The 22,429-nt window shown below is 43.8% G+C and overlaps 2 protein-coding genes and 1 long non-coding RNA gene across 3 annotated transcripts; all 3 read right to left on the bottom strand.

Moving 5' to 3' along the window:
* Positions 1–9,375: 9,375 nt before the first annotated feature.
* Positions 9,376–10,311, bottom strand: LOC123094374 (uncharacterized). Its single transcript, XM_044516395.1, has 3 exons — positions 10,204–10,311; positions 9,658–9,903; positions 9,376–9,570 (listed from the first exon to the last, which is right to left on the bottom strand). The coding sequence occupies exons 1-3, from the start codon at positions 10,309–10,311 to the stop codon at positions 9,550–9,552; spliced, it is 375 nt and encodes a 124-aa protein (XP_044372330.1). The 3' UTR covers positions 9,376–9,549.
* A 96-nt stretch (positions 10,312–10,407) lies between these two features.
* On the bottom strand, positions 10,408–11,570 carry LOC123094373 (uncharacterized). Its single transcript, XM_044516393.1, has 5 exons — positions 11,485–11,570; positions 11,302–11,412; positions 10,873–11,211; positions 10,737–10,799; positions 10,408–10,667 (listed from the first exon to the last, which is right to left on the bottom strand). Exons 1-5 carry the CDS (start codon positions 11,485–11,487, stop codon positions 10,410–10,412), a joined length of 774 nt encoding a protein of 257 aa, XP_044372328.1. The 5' UTR covers positions 11,488–11,570; the 3' UTR covers positions 10,408–10,409.
* Positions 11,571–11,614: 44 nt separating this feature from the next.
* On the bottom strand, positions 11,615–12,221 carry LOC123094375 (uncharacterized). Its single transcript, XR_006445816.1, has 3 exons — positions 12,154–12,221; positions 12,058–12,108; positions 11,615–11,899 (listed from the first exon to the last, which is right to left on the bottom strand). It is a non-coding gene; the product is annotated as an uncharacterized lncRNA (long non-coding RNA).
* Between the last annotated feature and the right edge of the window lie 10,208 nt (positions 12,222–22,429).

Here is a 22,429-nt window from a genome sequence, read left to right as displayed (position 1 = left end):
AGAGTTTTCAGGCAGGAAGTTCACTTGGGCTAATGCCCTGCCAAATCCGACGTTTGAGAAGCTGGATCAGGTTCTGGCTAGCGTCGAATGGGAACAGAAATTCCCATGTGTAACGGTGCAGGCACTTACCCGGGGTATTTCCGACCATACGTCTTTATTCATTGACTCTGGGGAGGCCACCCATGTGGGAAATAAGTATGTTTTCTCATTCGAGCTTGTGTGGTTTGAGAGACAAGGGTTCTTAGATCTCGTAGCCAGAGAATGGGCTAAGGATGCAGGAGGTAGAGCTGCACTTGAGCTCTGGCAGAATAAAATTAGGGACTTGAGAAGTTTCCTACGAGGGTGGGATAAACATCTTAGTGGGGTTTATAAGATTGAGAAGGAACAACTCCTTTCACTTATTCAGTCCCTTGATGTAAAAGCTGAGAACATGATCCTGCCAGCCTCGGAGCTTCAGGCGAAGCTCGATGCGGAAATGAGGCTGAAAGAGCTACTTCGTGAGGAAGAATTAAAGTGGGCGCTTCGGGCCAAGGTCCGACGGGTCGTCCAGGGGGACGCGAACACACAATTTTTTCACATGATTGATAATGGTAAGCATAGAAAGAAGAGGATCTTTCATCTTGAACAAGATGAGGGAACGATTCTGGGTCAGGAAAACTTAAAGCTTTATATCACTGAGTATTACAAGCAACTGTTTGGACCTCCAGAGGAGAACTGTGTGTCGCTGGATGAGTCTAGGATTGAGGATGTGCCTCAACTGACAGCTGTTGAGAATGATATTTTAGTTGCTCCTTTCTCTGAGAAAGAGGTATTTGAGGCCATTTCCCAGATGAAGAATAATAAGGCTCCTGGCCCGGATGGTTTCCCGGCCGAGTTTTACAAGAAATGTTGGCACATTATTAAAGGAGATCTATTGCCTTTGTTCAATGATCTTTTTGCTGGCCAGCTTCACCTTTTTAAGCTGAATTTTGGAACGATAACACTTCTTCCCAAGAAGACAGAGGCAATGCGGATTGAGCAATTTCGGCCAATCTGTCTTCTTAATGTGAGTTTGAAAATTTTTACCAAGGTCGGGACGAATAGGCTCACACAGATTACACATACTATGGTGCAGCCTACTCAATCTGCTTTCATGCCGGATAGGAACATCCTTGAAGGGGTGGTGGTCCTGCATGAAACGCTCCATGAAATTCACACGAAAAAACTGGATGGACTGGTTTTTAAGGTGGATTTCGAGAAGACGTATGATAAAGTCAAATGGCCCTTTCTACAACAAGCCTTACGTATGAAGGGTTTTGATGAAGCTTGGAGGCGCCAAGTTGAATCTTTCACGCAAAAAGGAAGTGTTGGAATTAAAGTGAATGACGATATAGGTCATTATTTTCAGACACGCAAGGGCCTGAGGCAAGGTGATCCAATGTCTCCTATCCTCTTCAATATTGTTGTTGATATGTTGGCAATCTTGATAGGAAGGGCAAAGGAGGCAGGGCAAGTAGGTGGCTTGGTGCCTCATCTTGTCGATGTTGGTGTGTCCATTCTGCATTACGCCGATGATACAATCATCTTTATGGAGCACGACTTGGTTAAGGCGAGAAATATGAAGCTGGTACTGTGCCTTTTTGAGCAATTGTCCGGTCTGAAGATCAACTTCCATAAAAGCGAGTTGTTTTGCTTTGGTAGAGCCAAAGAGGAACAAGATGCATACAAGCAACTGTTTGGTTGCAATTTGGGGGCTCTTTCGTTCACTTACCTGGGTATCCCCATTCACCATCATAAGTTGACTAACAGCGAATGGAAGTGTATCGAGGATTGGTTTGAGAAGAAACTGAGCTGCTGGAAGGGCAAACTTATGTCGTATGGAGGCCGATTGATTCTCATTAATTCGGTGCTCACGAGTTTGCCTATGTTTCTTTTTCCTTTTTTGAAGTACGAGTTGGAGTTAGGAAAAGGCTGGACTTCTATCGGTCACGTTTCTTCTGGCAGAGCGATGAAACTAAGAGAAAGTACCGTCTAGCCAAATGGGATGTCATCTGCCGACCAAAAGACCAAGGGGGTCTTGGGGTTGAGAACCTTGAAGTGAAGAACAGATGCCTTCTCAGTAAGTGGCTTTATAAGTTATCTGCCGAGACTGAGGCAACCTGGGCGCAGATTCTTCGTAACAAGTATCTGTACTCTAAGACCTTCTCGTAGGTGACAGCTCGACCCACTGATTCGCCTTTCTGGAAGGGGCTAATGAGGGTCAAAGCTACTTTCTTTAACAGAACAAAGTTTGTTGTTGGTGATGGCAATAACACTTGTTTCTGGGAAGATACTGTTGGAAATATGCCCTAGAGGCAATAATAAAAAGATTATTATTATATTTCCTTGTTCATGATAATTGTCTTTATTCATGCTATAATTGTATTATCCGGAAATCGTAATACACGTGTGAATGCATAGACCATAATATGTCCCTAGTAAGCCTCTAGTTGACTAGCTCGTTGGTCAACAGATAGTCATGGTTTCCTGACTATGGACATTAGATGTCGTTGACAACGGGATCACATCATTAGGAGAATGATGTGATGGACAAGACCCAATCCTAAGCATAGCACAAGATCGTGTAGTTCGTTTTGCTAGAGCTTTTCTAATGTCAAGTATCTTTTCCTTAGACCATGAGATCGTGTAACTCCCGGATACCGTAAGAGTGCTTTGGGTGTACCAAACGTCACAACGTAACTGGGTGACTATAAAGGTGCATTACAGGTATCTCCGAAAGTGTCTCTAGGGTTGACACGGATTGAGACTGGGATTTGTCACTCTGTATTACGGAGAGGTATCACTGGGCCCACTTGGTAGTGCATCATCATAATGAGCTCAAAGTGACCAAGTGTCTGGTCACGGGATCATGCATTACAGTACGAGTAAAGTGACTTGTCGGTAACGAGACTGAACGAGGTATTGGGATACCGACGATCGAGTCTCAGGCAAGTAACATACCGTCTGACAAAGGGAATAGTATACGGGGTTGCTTGAATCCTCGACATGGTGGTTCATCCGATGAGATCATCGAGGAGTATGTGGGAGCCAACATGGGTATCCGGATCCCGCTGTTGGTTATTGACCGAAGAGCCGTCTCGGTCATGTCTACATGTCTCCCGAACCCGTAGGGTCTACACACTTAAGGTTCGGTGACGCTAGGGTTGTATGAATATGAGTATGCAGCAAATCGAATGTTGTTCGGAGTCTCGGATGAGATCCCGGACGTCACGAGGAGTTCCAGAATGGCCCGTAGGTAAAGAAAACTATATAGGAAGTGCTGTTTCGGCCATCGGGAAAGTTTCGGGGTCACCCGGTATTGTACCGGGACCACCGGAAGGGTCCCGGGGGTCCACCAGGTGGGGCCACCTATCCCGAAGGGGCCCGTGGGCTGAAGTGGGAGGGGAACCAGCCCCTAGTGGGCTGGTGCGCCCCCCCTTGGGCCCCCTGCGCCTAGGGTTGGAAACCCTAGGTAGGGGGGGCGCACCGCTTGCCTTGGGGGGGCACTCCACCCCCCTAGCCGCCGCCCCCTTGGGAGATTGCATCTCCCAGGGCCGGCGCCCCCCCTGGGGGCCTATATAAAGGAGGGCAGGGGGGAGGGCAGCCGCACCCTTGTGTCTTGGCGCCTTCCTCCCCTGCTACACCTCGTCCTCCTCCCGCAGCAGCTTGGCGAAGCCCTGCCGGAGTTCTGCTGCATCCACCACCACGCCGTCGTGCTGTTGAATCATCATCAACCTCTCCTTCCCCCTTGCTGGATCAAGACGGAGGAGACGTCACGCTGACCGTACGTGTGTTGAACGCTGAGGTGCCGTCCGTTCGGCGCTAGGATCTCCGTTGATAGGATTACGACGAGAACGACTACTTCAACCCCGTTTTTTGAATGCTTCCGCTCGCGATCTACAAAGTGGTATGTAGATGCATCTCTCCTTTCACTCATTGCTTAAATGAACTCATAGATGGATCTTGGTGAAACCGTAGGAAAAAAATTATTTTCTGCAACGTTCCCCAACAGTGGCATCATGAGCTAGGTCTATGCGTAGTTCTCTATTGCACGAGTAGAACACAATTTTGTTGTGGGCGTAGATCTTGTCAACTTGCTTGCCGCTACTAGTCTTTTCTTGCTTCAGTGGTATTGTGGGATGAAGCGGCCCGGACCGACCTTACACGTACGCTTATGTGAGACAGGTTCCACCGACTGACATGCACTAGTTGCATAACGTGGCTAGCGGGTGTCTGTCTCTCCTACTTTAGTTGGAGCGGATTCGATGAAAAGGGTCCTTATGAAGGGTAAATAGAAGTTGACAAAATCACATTGTGGTTATTCGTAGGTAAGAAAATGTTCTTGCTAGAACCCAATTGCAGCCACGTAAAAGATGCAACAACAATTAGAGGACATCTAACTTGTTTTTGCAGCAATTGTCATGTGATGTGATATGGCCAGAAGTTGTGATAAATGATGAATGATATATTGTGATGTATGAGATAATGTTCTTGTAATAAGGAATCACAACTTGCATGTCGATGAGTATGACAACCGGCAGGAGCCATAGGAGTTGTCTTTATTTTTTGTATGACATGCATGTCATTGAAGAACACCATGTAAATTACTTTACTTTATTGCTAAACGCGTTAGCCATAGAAGTAGAAGTAGTCATTGGCGTGACAACTTCATTAAGACACAATGATGGAGATCATGATGATGGAGATCATGGTGTCATGCCGGTGACGAAGATGATCATGGAGCCCCGAATATGGAGATCAAAGGAGCTATATGATATTGGCCATATCATGTCACTACCATATAATTTCATGTGATGTTTATTATGTTTTATGCATCTTGTTTACTTAGAACGGCGGTAGTAAATAAGTTGATCCCTTATAATAATTTCAAGAAAGTGTTCCCCCTAACTGTGCACCGTTGCTAAAGTTCGTCGTTTCGAAGCACCACGTGATGATCGGGTGTGATAGATCCTTACGTTCACATACAACGGGTGTAAGACATATTTACACATGCAGAACACTTAGGTTTAACTTGACGAGCCTAGCATGTACAGACATGGCCTCGGAACACAAGAGACCGAAAGGTCGAACATGAGTCGTATGGAAGATACGATCAACATGGAGATGTTCACCGATGATGACTAGTCCGTCTCACGTGATGATCGGACACGGCCTAGTCGACTCGGATCGTGTAACACTTAGATGACTAGAGGGATGTCAAATCTGAGTGGGAGTTCATTAAATAATTTGATTAGATGAACTTAATTATCATGAACTTAGTCTAAAACTTTTGCAAAATATGTCTTGTAGATCAAATGGCCAACGCTCATGTCAACATGAACTTCAACGCGTTCCTAGAGAAAACCAAGCTGAAAGATGATGACAACAACTATTCGGACTGGGTCCGGAACCTGAGGATCATCCTCATAGCAGCCAAGAAAGCATATGTCCTAGATGAACCGCTAGGTGAAGCACCCATCCCAGAGAACCAAGACGTTATGAACGTTTGGCAGTCACGTGCTGATGATTACTCCCTCGTTCAGTGCGACATGCTTTACAGCTTAGAACCGGGGCTCCAAAAGCGTTTTGAGAAACACGGAGCATATGAGATGTTCGAGGAGCTGAAAATGGTTTTTCAAGCTCATGCCCGGGTCGAGAGATATGAAGTCTCCGACAAGTTCTATAGTTGTAAGATGGAGGAAAACAGTTCTATCAGTGAGCACATACTCAAAATGTCTGGGTTGCACAACCGCCTGTCCCAGCTGGAGATCAACCTCCCGGACGAGGCGGTCATTGACAGAATCCTTCAGTCGCTCTCACCGAGCTACAAGAGCTTTGTGTTGAACTACAATATGCAGGGGATGGTGAAGACCATTCCTGAAGTATTTTCAATGCCGAAGTCAGCAGAGGTTGAAATCAAGAAAGAACATCAAGTGTTGATGGTCAATAAGACCACTAAGTTCAAGAAGGGCAAGGGTAAGAAGAACTTCAAGAAGGACGGCAAAGATGTTGCCGCGCCCGGTAAGCCAGTTGCCGGGAAGAAGTCAAAGAATGGCCCCAAGCCTGAGACTGAGTGCTTTTATTGCAAGGGGAAGGGTCACTGGAAGCCGAACTGCCCCAAATACTTAGCGGACAAGAAGGCCGGCAACACTAAAGGTATATTTGATATACATGTAATTGATGTGTACCTTACCAGTACTCGTAGTAACTCCTGGGTATTTGATACCGGTGCCGTTGCTCATATATGTAACTCACAGCAGGAGCTGCGGAATAAGCGGAGACTGGCGAAGGACGAGGTGACGATGCGCGTCGGGAATGGTTCCAAGGTCGATGTGATCGCCGTCGGCACGGTACCTCTACATTTACCCACGGGATTAGTTATGAACCTCAATAATTGTTATTTAGTGCCAAGTTTGAGCACGAACATTGTATCTGAATCTCGTTTAATACGAGATGGCTACTCATTTAAATCCGAGAATAATGGTTGTTCTATTTATATGAGAGATATGTTTTATGGTCATGCCCCGATGGTCAATGGTTTATTCTTAATGAATCTCGAACGTAATGTTACACATATTCATAGCGTGAATACCAAAATATGTAATGTTGATAATGATAGTCCCACATACTTGTGGCACTGCCACCTTGGTCACATTGGTATCAAGCGCATGAAGAAACTCCATGCTGATGGACTTTTAGAGTCTCTTGATTATGAATCATTTGACACATGCGAACCATGCCTCATGGGCAAAATGACCAAGACTCCGTTCTCCGGAACAATGGAGCGAGCAACCAACTTATTGGAAATCATACATACCGATGTGTGCGGTCCAATGAGCGTTGAGGCACGCGGAGGATATCATTATGTTCTCACTCTCACTAATGACTTGAGTAGATATGGGTATGTCTACTTGATGAAACACAAGTCTGAGACCTTTGAAAAGTTCAAGGAATTTCAGAATGAGGTAGAGAATCAACGTGACCGAAAGATAAAGTTCCTACGATCAGATCGTGGAGGAGAATACTTAAGTCACGAATTTGGTACACACTTAAGGAAATGTGGAATCGTTTCACAACTCACGCCGCCTGGAACACCTCAGCGTAATGGTGTGTCCGAACGTCGTAATCGCACTCTATTGGATATGGTGCGGTCTATGATGTCTCTTACCGATTTACCGCTATCATTTTGGGGATACGCTCTAGAGACAACTACATTCACTTTAAATAGGGCACCGTCTAACTCCGTTGAGACGACACCGTATGAATTATGGTTTGGGAAGAAACCTAAGCTGTCGTTTCTAAAAGTTTGGGGATGCGATGCTTATGTCAAGAAATTACAACCTGAAAAGCTCGAACCCAAGTCAGAAAAATGTGTCTTCATAGGATACCCTAAGGAAACCATTGGGTATACCTTCTACTTAAGATCCAAGGGCAAGACCTTTGTTGCCAAGAACGGGTTCTTTCTGGAGAAAGAGTTTCTCTCGAAAGAAGTAAGTGGGAGGAAAGTAGAACTCGATGAAGGACTGCCTCTTGAACCGGAAAGTAGTGCAGCTCAGGAAAATGTTCTTGTGGTGCCTGCACCGGATAGAGAGGAAGCTAAAGATGATGATCAAGGTACTTCGGATCAAGTTGCTACTGAACCTCGTAGGTCCACAAGGACACGTTCCACACCAGAGTGGTATGGCAACCCTATCATGGAAATCATGTTGTTAGACAACGGTGAACCTTTGAACTATGAAGAAGCGATGGCGGGCCCAGATTCCAACAAATGGCTTGAAGCCATGGAATCCGAGATAGAATCCATGTATGAAAACAAAGTATGGACTTTAACAGGCTTGCCCGATGATCGGCGAGCGATAGAAAACAAATGGATCTTTAAGAAGAAGACGGACGCGGATGGTAATATTACCATTTATAAAGCTCGACTAATCGCTAAGGGTTATCGACAAGTTCAATGGGTTGACTACGATGAGACTTTCTCTCCCGTAGCGAAGCTGAAGTCCGTCCGAATCATGTTAGCAATTGCCGCATACTATGATTATGAGAAATGGCAGATGGACGTCAAAACGGCATTCCTTAACGGGCATCTTAAGGAAGAACTGTATATGATGCAGACGGAGGGTTTTGTCGATCCTAAGAATGCTAACAAAGTATGCAAGCTCCAGCGATCCATTTATGGGCTGGTGCAAGCATCTCAGAGTTGGAACATTCGTTTTGATGAGATGATCAAAGGTTTGGGTTTATGCAGACTTATGGAGAAGCCTGCGTTTACAAGAAAGTGAGTGGGAGCTCTATGGCATTTCTCATATTATATGTAGATGACATACTCTTGATGGGAAATGATATAGAACTTTTGGACAGCATTAAGGCCTACTTGAATAAGTGTTTTTCAATGAAGGACCTTGGAGAAGCTGCTTACATATTAGGCATCAGTATCTATAGGGATAGATCGAGACGCCTCATAGGTCTTTCACAAAGCACATACCTTGATAAGATTTTGAAGAAGTTCAAAATGGATCAGTCCAAGAAAGGGTTCTTGCCTGTATTGCAAGGTGTGAGATTGAGCTCAGCTCAATGCCCGACCACGTCAAAAGATAAAGAAGAGATGAGTGTCATCCCCTATGCTTCAGCCATAGGCACTACAAGAGGACAGACCTTTGGTAACACCGTCTTGTGTTACTACAGGTCCAAAAGTGTGTTACTAGGCCATATAGTAACACAGTTTCAAATGTGTTCCATTAGACCGTGTTACTAAGTGGTGTCAACTGTCACACATAATAATTGTTACCATATGTTAAAAAATGTGTTACATTTGCATTATAGTAACACGTGTGTTATGTGTTACCGAACACACCGGTGACACACTTTTGTAATTATAGTAACACCGTAGTAACATATTTTGATAGACATAGAACATCGGTGGTAACATGTTTCTGTAACTATCGTAACACAACTGGTAACACATTTTTTAGCATCGGAACACAACTAGTAACATAATATCCATGTATTGTAACACTATAATTATAGTTGTCAACTACTCTAGTAACAAATTTTGTAGCTATAGTAACATCATCAGTAACACTACTATATCAATATGGTAACATAATTAATGTATTTGTTTTTTATTAGTAACCACAAAATTGGATACCCATTTTATGGAGTATAAATTTCTTTAATAAAATCAATGCAATTGCATAAATTGTTAATCATTTTATGCTTGGCAGCATATCAAAATGATATTTATTTAAACTAAAGCAGAACACATACAAAAATTCGTACGAAGATATTTATTACGAATATAGAAGAGTGTATGATACATATGCATTACAATAAAGATATCAGTCATATAATTTGAGGATAGAAAACACAACTATGGGGAATATTACACTGTCGCATTTGCATCAATTCGATGAAAGAAAAAGATCTTCTGGATGATATTACACTTTTAAATCTATCAATGTAAACTACAACTATTGGTAGCTCAAATCTTCAAATTTTATTTGCTTCTTGATCCAAGAATTCAGCTGCAAATCAACCATCCTTCTCTCGAATCTGTAGAAGAAAATTGCACCTTAGATATGTGTGATTAAATGTACACAAATATGATTTCAGAATGTGGAAGGGAAGATTGTAACATACAAAAGCTGAAGGCCAGGCAACTAAGTATCCTGAAGTGAAAGCCTCGCCAATTGTCTTGCAATCAGAAACTTCCCTTACCAACTCCTCATTATCAAGAATAGGTTCGTCTATGCGCACAAGAGCAAATTCAGCACCTAACTCAATACCACCAGCCTTAGTTCTTGGATCAGTACTCCGAATAGTACCATACGCAACATTCCGCTTGTTGGGATATGTTGAAGTCTTTAAGACTACTTTGGAAGCAACCTATATTATGATCAATATTAGCATTCTATGACATGATAATATAATTTGCATGAATAATATGAGATCTTTTTAATATCAACCCAGTAAGGTGCCCTAAGAAACTAAATAAACTGGACCAGGCAACGAAGTCTAATGCCCAAGGTCACCTCGCTAGCTCATGCTTGGTTAAATTTATCGTTACTTGCATACAGCAGATTGAGCAAAAATTGTAAAAAAATCCATTTTTCAAGCAGGCATGATAATGAGGGTTTGGGTTGGTAATTTGGGTGCAGTAAACCATGCTACTTGGTAAATCTTTACCTTGATGGAAGAAGAACGCCTTCTTTTTGAGCGGTGTGGGTGTTCAGTTCTAGTCCTTTGTTGGTTCGGTCTTGAAACAGATTCACCCGTAATATTCCTCGTTTCCATCACCTACCAAGATACAATAATATTAGATGGAATGATATTCATACCTTGAAGCTACAGAAAGCTACAACTTCAAAACTCAAAAGGCACGAAAATTACCTCTAGCACAGAATCAATAACAAGGTCTTGTGGTGATGATGAATTTTGTTGAATTTGTAATTGGTTGACATCATGGTTGCCAACATAGTTCCATGACACAACAATGGTGAGCAAGAAATTATTTTATATTCTATCTTTGTGACATGAGTAAGAGTAACTACATGCATAACCTTTTCATGCGAACGTGATAAATTATTATCCTCAGGAATGTCATGTTGCATAGACGAGCATGCCTCAACGGGTCCATTGCACTGGATTCTCTGCAAACTGAAATATTAATATGAAGGTTTCAAGTGACAAGCAATGATATAGGCATTTATTAACATTACCTTTGTTTTACCAAGCAGCACTGGTGAGCGAGAAATACCATTATCATTTGATTGGAGGTTTTCCTACAGAACTAACAAATCTAAGTAAACTATTGATAGAACTGCATGCAAAGGGTGGGATAAAGAAGTCCTTTACCTCTTCTATGCCATTATTGACATAACCTTCTTTGTTATTCATATCTTTAATAATCTGGTCTTGCTTTTTTATATGCTCCTGCATCTTTGCTATTACCTCCCAAACGTCATGTTCAACTTCATATGGTGATCCATCAGTTCTAGTCATATTGATGTTCTTTAGATACCGTGGCGTCCGACCGTAGACTTGCTTAGGAGTTGGAAGCAAACCCATGCCATGCACTTGTCCAATCTTTTCTTTCCCTAACACTTCCTGCAGGGCATCACCTTCCCATGCGACTCTTCCATTCAAATTTTGTGCCAACTCTGGTCGTTCGGTTATTAGATTCTCCAATCGATCCTATAAGCAAAGAATCATGCATACACTAGTTAGATTGAACCATAACTTGATCCCGAGAACAATTATACAATTTCTATATTAATTGCCTACCAGGCGCTTATTTCTATCTTTATTTTTAGCATCAGCATCGTCCTTCTTCTTGTGAGTTGCTAAATAATCCTTTGATCTGTGTGGTCGTTTCTTTTCAGGATCAGCTTGCCTCTACAAAACAGAAACAACACCCATATGACAAAAGAGACACAGGAAAACACTTCAGGAATCAAGATTACTCACCATGTCTTCACCCCAACAAGCATAACTCTTTGTGCCAGCATTATGTGAATCCTTCACGAGGGAACGACTAATTATGTTCTTCTCAACAAGGGCATGTTATGATGTAATCATATTGTAAATGCAACTTTTAAGATAAGCCCGAGAACTCACATTTAAATGTCAAAACATGAAAGTACAGTATCTCATTCATTACCCTTCCTTTTTTGGACTTCCAATATTTAACAAGCCCACGCCATTGATCGTTGTCCACATCTTCTGGACAGAGCTTATACAAAGCCTTTCGCTTGATGTTTGGATTTTTTTCAATGGCGGGTTTGAAGAAAGCATCTTTCAAACTAGACTTAAATTTCCTCCAGTCTCTTCCAATTGATTTGAGTATCCATTTTTCACATGATCGAGGATACACGAACTTTGTCTGAAAGTACAAAATAATGAATAGATGTAAATAGACATGCAGACCACACTACATCTCATGTACATAAATTAGATATAAATAGAAGGGCAGCAAATAACATATTTTGTTTTCTTGTTAATTGTGAAGTACCTGTACGCACTACAATATTGTTTCCTCACCACTATTCTTTTTGACATGACGCCAATCATTTATGTTTAGTGGGCAAAATCCTCCATTTCTAGCAATCGGGCCCAGAAACTTCCCCAAGATTGCACCTTCATCTCCTATAGGCTGGCTATCTTCATTGCATTTCACAACTATTCTCTGCCCCTTTGGCATGTTCCGTATAGAGATAACATTATGCCGTATGGAGATGATATTTCCGCCCGGATTTTTTACTGTTATGGTGCATTTGGTTCTTCATCTAGCAACAGAGGCAAAAATAGGTGGCCCTGTGGCCTACCGTTCAATGTGGTTTCTGGAAAGGTATTTTGTCAAAAATGAGACATATATATTTTCTAATTATTACTGTACTACATTCATTAACAATTTTTGTCTTCTTTTTTCATTTTTTATTTATGCAGGTATCTCTGTGTCCTGAAGTCATATGTGCGTAATAGAGCACATCCAGAAGGATCTATCGCTGAAGCACATCTTGCAGACGAGTGCATGACGTTTTGTTCAAGATATATTGATGGTTTCGCCACCAAGCATAATCGGCCTTCAAGGAATGACGATGACGATGAGGCGGTTGATGTTGAACAAGGATCAACTCTGTTTCCTTCGGTAGGAAAACCACTTGGAAAGCCTGGCAATTATGTTCTTAGAGGGATGACTAAATTCCAAGCACATAGATATGTGTTGTTCAACTGCTCAGATGTCAACCCATTCCTTCGGTAGTACCTCAATCCTCTAAATAATATCAGTTTTTTTGACATGTTTTCACAACTCTTTCTCTGACTTCAAAACTAATTATAAAATTACTTTGTAGAGCTCACGCCGATGAGATCACTAGCGAGCGTGGTGTCTCAAACATGGTCGAGTCCATCCAACATGATAAGTTCAATGACTGGTTCAAAGCTCATGTAAGTCTGTATTTCATATTCTTTGTATGTACAACTGAAGCCATTTACTAAACAACTTCTTAATCTACAGATAATTAAATTGGAGAAGGAAAATGGTATTGGTAGTATTAATAATGATATTAGATGGCTAGCACATGGCCCAGTAGATGCAGCAAAAAGGTACCGCGCTTACAACTCCAGAGGATATCGGTTTAGGCCTAAACGGTTAGACAGGGTGAGTCAAAATAGTGGAGTGGTGGTACATGCCAAAACATCTACATATGCTGCACCAGGTGATGCGACCCCTGTTTTAGGTGATGTGACTTACTATGGCAGGATAATTGATATTATTTAGTTGAACTACTCTGGACAATTTTTGGTGGATTTATTTAAGTGTGAATGGGTTGATATTTCTGAAAAAGGAATTAAAAAGGACAAGTATGGCTACACACTTATTAACTTCTCACATTTGATGCACAAAGGAGACAAGATTGAGCATGAGCCTTTTATTTTGCCTAACCAAGCCGATCAAGTGTTTTACCTAGAAGACGAACTGAACCCAGGTTGGTCAGTGGTGATGCAGAATAAACTACCTAGAGATTGATATGACACTGGAAATGATGAATGCACACGAGATGTAGAAGCTGAGCCATTCCATGTTTCTCACCTCACGGATATGTTTAAAACAAAAAGGAAAGATCAACATTGGGTAAGGTCTGATATGGGTAAGGTCTGATATTGAGGGAACAATTGTGGATGCTAATGATAATTCTTTGATCGATGAAGAACGGTGATGGTACATCATATAAAGGTATTTCTCTGTTCAACCAACATTTTCTTGATTATATATACATTGTAGTTTTAGCTAAAGTCAAAGCTGAGTTTGCAGGACATTAATAACCATTGTATGTTCTTGCAGATCGTTGGCTGAGCTTACACCCTTCAAAAAATTCGAAGGAATGAGGTCTTTCACTCAACATATAAACCCAATTTTTCTTTTTCTTTATTGCTTTTCAGTTTCTCGTCCTATTTTCCATAGATGCTGCCATTGTGGATCCCTATATGCATTGAATTTAACTTGACTCTTGTTGATTTGTTATGAACTTTTTCTCATGCGCTTCAGTGAATCTTCTTTTTCAGAAATTTTTGCAAGTTAAGATTACAAGGATTGTTCTAAACTGGTGGATGAAGCAATGTGTTCTTTTAGCGGGCTTTTATATGTTTGCATAGTATTTGCTCCTCAAACATGAAGCTTGGAAAAATTCAGAAAATTGTACGACATATTGTCATTGGAAATAGATACACTTTTGTTGAAGAAGTATTATGTCAGATTTACCATCTTGTAAACTTAGTTTACGTCTGTTTGAAATTGGCGTTCTAATTTATGTGGGATGCTTGTTTGCTGTCAAAACCTGATTCAATATTTTCTTTGTTGTTGTGAACCAACCATTGCACGTGTTACTTCTTTTGCTTCCACTTGCAGCTAGGTGCTAGCTGTTGTGCCTGTTGCTTACACTTGCAGCTGGTTGCTAGCCATCTTGCCGCTCAGATCGGGTGCCTAACTATTGATGATATGCATTTGAACTGCTGATGCAATGGCCAGTAGTAGAGGAGCCATGGGGACGCACTACAGCAGAGGAGCCATGGGGACGCACTACAGCAGAGGCGCTCAAAGAAGAGAAGCAGAGGTTGAGGTGTTCAAGAAAAACAGTAGCAAAGTAGCCTTGGTCGCGTGACATTCCCTTCTTGCTCTTGCCCTTATCTCTCTCTGTGAAAGTGTGGCTCCCCTTGATCTTTTTTTCGCGAGAAACTGTTAAATCTATTCAACTTCAATCATGGCAATACAAAGGACACCAGAAATAAAAAATTACATCTAGATTCAGAGACCACCTAGCGATGATTACAAGCACTGAAGCGAGCCAAAGGCGTGCCGCTGTCATCGCTCCTCCCTCGCCGGAGTCGGGCACAACTTGTTGTAGTAGACAGTCGGGAATTTTTCATGCTAAAGACCTATAGGACCAACGCACCTTAACCGAACGAGGCCTTGGTTCCCTTTTCTCCAGTCGAACCACCAGTCCGGTTCTTAAAACTATCTTCAAATTTAAGCTCTCGTTCGCTGTTGGTCTTCCACTCCTTTGTGAGTATTCACGTCAAATACTTAATTTCATATGATCATTTTAAAGTTTGCATTTCACATTTATGGTTGTTGAGTTATCCTAAAATTCATGTACAAATATAGTTAATATGATATTCAATGCAACCAGACCGAAAATAGTTTGGTATTTACCAACCAAAATGTATTCTTTTTCGTACCATATTACCAAAGAATGAAAATACTATTTATCAAAACAAGAACGTATTATCGTTGACACATGGGCCCTATGTGTCAAGGTATTTGTGATCTATGCATGCACTTGATTTTAGTTTTCTAGTCCCCCCCTCCCCCTATAATAGAGCTTGTAACACTATGTATCAACCATGATTATGTGTTACTACCATTGTTGAACTACATAACACATTTCGGTAACACATATTCATATGTTACCACGTCAAGATCTATGTAACACACTTGACCAACACATATTTACATGTTACTATTACAATATCCCGGTAACACATTTTGAGGCCTTATATAGTATGTTTTACTGCCTGTCGTTCGACACAAAATGTTGTGTTACTGTAATTTCCCTTGTCACACATTTTTCAATCTGTTACATGATTGTGTTACTTAAAGTCTGTTTTGTTGTAGTGAGGATCTATTATGTATGCCATGCTGTGTACCAGATCTGATGTAAACCTTGCCGTAAGTTTGGTAGGAAGATACCAAAGTAATCCCGGCAAGGAACACTGGACAACGGTCAAGAATATCCTAAAGTACCTAAAAAGGACAAAGGACATGTTTCTCGTTTATGGAGGTGACGAAGAGCTCGCGGTAAAGGGTTACGTTGACGCTAGCTTCGACACAGATCTGGATGACTCTAAGTCACAAACCGGATACGTGTATATGTTGAATGGTGGAGCAGTAAGCTGGTGCAGCTGCAAGCAGAGCGTCGTGGCGGGATCTACATGTGAAGCGGAGTACATGGCAGCCTCAGAGCCAGCGCATGAAGCTATTTGGGTGACGGAGTTCATCACCAACCTAGGAGTCATACCCAATGCGTCGGGGCCGATCAAACTCTTCTGTGACAACACTGGAGCTATTGCCCTTGCCAAGGAGCCCAGGTCTCACAAGAAGAGCAGGCACATCAAGCGTCGTTTCAACTCCATCCATGAAAATGTTCAAGATGGAGACATAGATATTTGCAAAGTACATACGGATCTGAATGTCGCAGATCCGTTGACTAAACCTCTCTCGCGAGCAAAACATGATCAACACCAGAACTCTATGGGTGTTCGATTCATCACAATGTAACTAGATTATTGACTCTAGTGCAAGTGGGAGACTGTTGGAAATATGCCCTAGAGGCAATAATAAAAGGATTATTATTATATTTCCTTGTTCATGATAATTGTCTTTATTCATGCTATAATTGTATTATCCGGAAATCGTAATACACGTGTGAATACATAGACCATAATATGTCCCTAGCAAGCCTCTAGTTGACTAGCTCGTTGGTCAACAGATAGTCATGGTTTCCTGACTATGGACATTAGATGTCGTTGACAACGGGATCACATCATTAGGAGAATGATGTGATGGACAAGACCCAATCCTAAGCATAGCACAAGATCGTGTAGTTCGTTTTGCTAGAGCTTTTCTAATGTCAAGTATATTTTCCTTAGACCATGAGATCGTGTAACTCCCGGATACCGTAAGAGTGCTTTGGGTGTACCAAACGTCACAACGTAACTGGGTGACTATAAAGGTGCATTACAGGTATCTCCGAAAGTGTCTGTAGGGTTGACATGGATCGAGACTGAGATTTGTCACTCCGTATTACGGAGAGGTATCACTGGGCCCACTCGGTAGTGCATCATCATAATGAGCTCAAAGTGACCAAGTGTCTGGTCACAGGATCATGCATTACGGTATGAGTAAAGTGACTTGCCTGTAGCGAGACTGAACGAGGTATTGGGACACCGACCATCGAGTCTCGGGCAAGTAACATACCGTCTGACAAAGGGAATAGTATACGAGGTTGCTTGAATCCTCGACATCGTGGTTCATCCGATGAGATCATCGAGGAGTATGTGGGAGCCAACATGGGTATCCAGATCCCGCTGTTGGTTATTGACCGGAGAGCCGTCTCGGTCATGTCTACATGTCTCCCGAACCCGTAGGGTCTACACACTTAAGGTTCGGTGACGCTAGGGTTGTATGAATATGAGTATGCAGCAAACCGAATGTTGTTCGGAGTCCCGGATGAGATCCCGGACGTCACGAGGAGTTCCGTAATGGCTCGGAGGTAAAGAGAACTATATAGGAAGTGCTATTTCGGCCATCGGGAAAGTTTCGGGGTCACCCGGTATTGTACCGGGACCACTGGAAGGGTCCCGGGGGTCCACCGGGTGGGGCCACCTATCCCGAAGGGGCCCGTGGGCTGAAGTGGGAGGGGAACCAGCCCCTAGTGGGCTGCTGCGCCCCCCCTTGGGCCCCCCGCGCCTAGGGTTGGAAACCCTAGGTAGGGGGGGGGGGCGCACCACTTGCCTTGGGGGGGCACTCCACCCCCCTGGCCGCCGCCCCCTTGGGAGATTGCATCTCCCAGGGTCGGCGCCCCCCCTGGGGGCCTATATAAAGGAGGGCAGGGGGGAGGGCAGCCGCACCCTTGTGTCTTGGCGCCTCCCTCCCCTGCTACACCTCGTCCTCCTCCTGCAGCAGCTTGGCGAAGCCCTGCCAGAGTTCTGCTGCATCCACCACCACGCCGTCGTGCTGCTGGATCATCATCAACCTCTCCTCCCCCTTGCTGGATCAAGACGGAGGAGACGTCACGCTGACCGTACGTGTTGAACGCGGAGGTGCCGTCCGTTCGGCGCTAGGATCTCCGGTGATAGGATCACGACGAGAACGACTACTTCAACCCCGTTCTTTTGAACGCTTCCGCTTGCGATCTACAAAGTGGTATGTAGATGCATCTCTCCTTGCGCTCGTTGCTTAGATGAACTCATAGATGGATCTTGGTGAAACCGTAGGAAATTTTTTATTTTTTGCAACGTTCCCCAACAGATACTTGGCTAGGTGATGCACCGCTAGCACTCCAGTATCCGGCGCTTTATCGCATTGTGCAGCGACGGGATGCTCTGGTTGCAACGAGTTTGCAATCTGCTCCTCTTAACATCCAATTTAGGAGGGTGCTTGTGGGTGATCGGTGGGAGGCTTGGATTCATCTGGTGAGTAGACTCATGGAGGTTCAGCTTACTCATCAGCCTGATCAGTTGTGTTGGAAGCTTACTAAATCTGGTGAATTCACAGACAAGTCGATGTACATTGATGTCATCAACTCTAGTGTTATTTCTAGTTCCAAACACGTTTGGAAAGTTAAGGTTCCTCTGAAAATCAAAGTGTTTATGTGGTTTGTGCATAAACAAGTCGTTCTAACGAAAGCTAATTTGATTAAGCGCAACTGGACAGGATCTACTAGGTGTAGTTTCTGTGATCGGGATGAAACTATCAAGCATCTTTTCTTTGATTGCCCGATGGCGAGGGTGTGGTGGCGCTCGGTGCAAATTGCCTTTAACATTACTCCTCCGAATTCGGTCAGGTCGTTTTTTGGAACGTGGCTGGTTGGTATAGAGGCCGAAACAGCTAGACAAATTCGAGTGGGAGCATGTGCGTTGTTATGGGAAATTTGAAACTGCAGAAATGACTTGGCTTTTAACAGAACAACAACTATTCATTTTTTGCAGGTTTTATTCCGGTCTACTGCTCTAATCCGTACGTGGTCATTACTCACTCCGACGGAGGCCAGGGCGCGTTTGGTTACTGGATCTGTCCGATGGGAGATGGTAGCGCGGGATATCTTCAACCGGTTTGGATGGCGATCATGTAATAGGATAGACACTTAGTTTACCTATCTCTCTTTATTATGCCAGCCGGTTGTGGCTTTTGAGCCTTGTTTTACTTTGCTAGCTCTTTGTGAGCCAGCATCCTTTGTTGCAGCACTTTGCAAGACATTATTGAACTACTTTATTTATTTATAAATGTGGTCGTATGCATCGTTTTGATGCAGAGGCCGAGGAATCCCCCCTTTTCAAAAAAAGCAGTAGTATCACTTAGTTAAACAGCTAAACCCTGCGCAAGAAAGCAAAGATGATACTACGTAGTTGTGGATATATATATATTTTTTTGCGGGTGAAAGAAATTTTATTTCTCACACATAAAGTGCCTCGGCATTACATAAGTCTGGTACCTCATCCGGTCCAGATCCCAACAACCATACATTTATGAACTCTACCAAAGTTTGCAAGATAATGACTCACACCGTTCTGTTCTCTACGGATATGAACTAGCTTAACCTCCCTTCCTCCTAGCATCAAAAGCCTAACCCGATTGACAAGCAAAGCAAAACGAGATCTATCCCTCGTCAGCACTAGTATCGCATGTGCCGCAACCACGCAGTCTGTCTCCATCTCAATAGGCAAAGCGGTCCATTGAAGTGCCAAGTTGAGCCCCTCCATGCAGGCCTGCAGCTTGGCTTCCAGAGGATCCGAACACGTCCGGAGTTCTCTGCAAGAAGAAAAAATGATATCGCCCGTGTCATTCCGGAGTTGTGGATATATTGAAGACGAATGCCAAACTTATAATTAATCGTTATAGTTTTATGTACACCACTGATGCACAAAAACTTCTTACATGAAGGAGCACATTAACAATAGTATACCGATATTTGGAATCTTGTGTGTTGGACGCATCCACCACGTAAGTCGTCACCCCCTAGCCTGCCACATCACTGCGAGGATATTTGTGTGCAGCTGGTTGAATATGTAGTATCGAAAGCACTTTTTTTTGTCAAAGTGTCCATGATCACTAGCACCACGTTTCAGATATTTATGCCCTTCACTCCAGTATGCAAGTGACTATCAGTAACTAAATGAACACTTTTTTTTTGCTAAATCATTTATTCTCCTAGTTTTGGCTACTTCTTTATAAGTACCTAAAGGAAAGATTTTCCTTTCACAGAAAGCAAGGACGCAAGTGAATAACTAATCAGTGTTGTACGAGAACCTCCTTGATCAGGTCCACCGTCAGTATAACGACATTTGGAATCTTGCGCTTTGGACACAACAGCCACGTAAACTCGCTCGTCGCCTAGGCGGGCAGACACGTCCAGCGATTCGAGTGCGCCGGGGCAGGCGGACTTGTACGCGGTCACCAGCCGCGCGACGGTACCAAACTCCAAACCGAGCCCGTCCCCGTGCTTGATCCGGCCAGCTCTACAGGGCCAGAGCCACGGATCAGAGTACTACCTCATACTATTTTGCATGGGTTCCAGTGAAACTGGGACGAGGGAATCCATGGTACGAGGTCTCCCTTCCTGGAACACCACCCCACGAGCACCGAAAACAACCCCTCGCTCTCTCCCCTGGCCGCCCGAGCCGTTGCCACGGTCCCCGTGCGCCGCGTCCACGGTGAGCCACGAGACGGCTATTTAAGGCCACCCCGAGCCCCTTCTCTACTCCTTTGGCTCTCTCTCCCTCTCGTGCACCCCTGGACCAACCCACACCTCTCCCCGTGTCTTCCATTCACCGCAATGGCCGGAGCGCCGCCATCGGGCTCCGCCTAAATCCGGGCTATCCCGAGCCTCTCCTCTCTCCTTAGCCACTCCAGTGCCCCCTCACTACCACCACCGACTCACCCCGCACTCCATTCCCTCCTCCCCGCGCCTGCCGCGCAGTGCCAAACCTCGCCAACGGCCTCCTCCGCGGCCACCCAAGCCATCGCCGCTGCAGCCCTCCACGGCATGCGTTAAGCACATGGATGGGTGCGGCGTGTCCCCCTGAGCCCGCCGGTGGGCGGCGCGTCGCCGGAGACGCTCTGTAGCCCCGGCAATCGCCGGTGGGAGCCGCTCCTCCCCGCGGCCAGAGCGCGCGCGGGAGGTGGAAGACGACCTGCCGTTGGGGCCCGCACGTCAGCGACCCAGCAAGCGGGCCCGTCCGTTTAAGTGGAAGCGTATTCCGCGAAGGCGCCTTCAACGTCGCCCTATCGTCCGCGTGGCTGAGCTGCTGGGCCGGCCCAGTGGCGCCCTGCCGTTAAGCCTCGCCCAGTGCACGCTGTTGCCGCCCAAGATCCAGCCCGTTTGGGTAAAACCCTTTTTCCTTTTTCTTTTTTGTACAATTTGTAAAATCCATAAATAATTCAAATTAACTCCAAATTTGACGATTCAAATTTCTAGGGACTCCATGAATCATGCTCTACCTGTTGGTGCAACATGCACATTTTTTTCAGAAAACCTTCCTTCACACTAATTAAATAAAATCACATTTTCCATTTCTGTGATGAACTTTAGAAAATCATAGAGAGCTCAAATTTGATCCAAATGCCATGATTCAAATTCCTAGATGCTTCTAAGTTCAGAACTTAGTTTTTGAACATTTTTACTAATACTTTCTATATCACCTCAAATAATGGTCTATTTCTTCACGTATAGCCAATTTGCAAATTCATAGAGAAATCATTTGAACTCCAAATCCAGTGAAACCAACTCCTAGATGCTTCTAAAATCATGATTTGTTAAAAGGGTGTCTTTGCTCATCCATAAACCCCTTGATTACATCCTGTCAAAATGTTTAGAAATATCCACCCACCCAATTCCAATGAAACCACTATGGTTATTTTTCATATAACAAGAGATGTCCTAGAAAAGTCAAATTACTATTTTTAGAGCACTTTTATTTTCTGCCTTATTGTGTTGCTTACTATAATTGTTTCCAGCGTTAGTTGACGAAGTAGACAAAATACTTGGAGAAGGACCAGAAGATTTGAAGACTCTGATGAACCAGGCAAGCAGCCCTTTGACCATGATGAACCATTTTACATCATAATAGCATTTTCGTTGCTTCACTGAGCATGATATACCTTGAATGGCAACCTTGCTAAGCTTGCCTCCGTTGCATACTCCATTGATACTTGCATTGTTCATGACTCTACCCTTGCTAGAGTTGTGTTGGTGGGTTGTAGAAATATGCTATAGTAGATGGCTACGCAAAGTGGGTCAGGGTCATGCATGGAAAGAAACAAGTGTGGTTTGACATACTTGCAAACAGCCCCAGTGGGTGACACTGATGCCCCTGGGAGATGATGATGAATTAGGTCACTACTTGGTGGAGAAGTAGTGTACCGAGGTTTGATAAAAGTGTTGTTTACAGAGACGGATTAGATTTAAGATTTGTTGACCGTCCCAACCTTACATGCGCAACCACTCTACCCTTATATGGGAAAGGGCATTATTGATTACCTAGGCCGATACTAACTTGGAGTCCGCATTACTAGTGACGGGAGAGTTGTTGTTGCGCTCTCTCGGGACGGGGTCGTGCCAGGTAGGGCGTCATG

The sequence above is a fragment of the Triticum aestivum genome, chromosome 4B (assembly GCF_018294505.1).
Source record: "Triticum aestivum cultivar Chinese Spring chromosome 4B, IWGSC CS RefSeq v2.1, whole genome shotgun sequence".
NCBI lineage: Eukaryota > Viridiplantae > Streptophyta > Magnoliopsida > Poales > Poaceae > Triticum > Triticum aestivum.
Note: the sequence above shows the minus strand (reverse complement) of the source record. Positions and strands in the feature narration are given on the sequence as shown.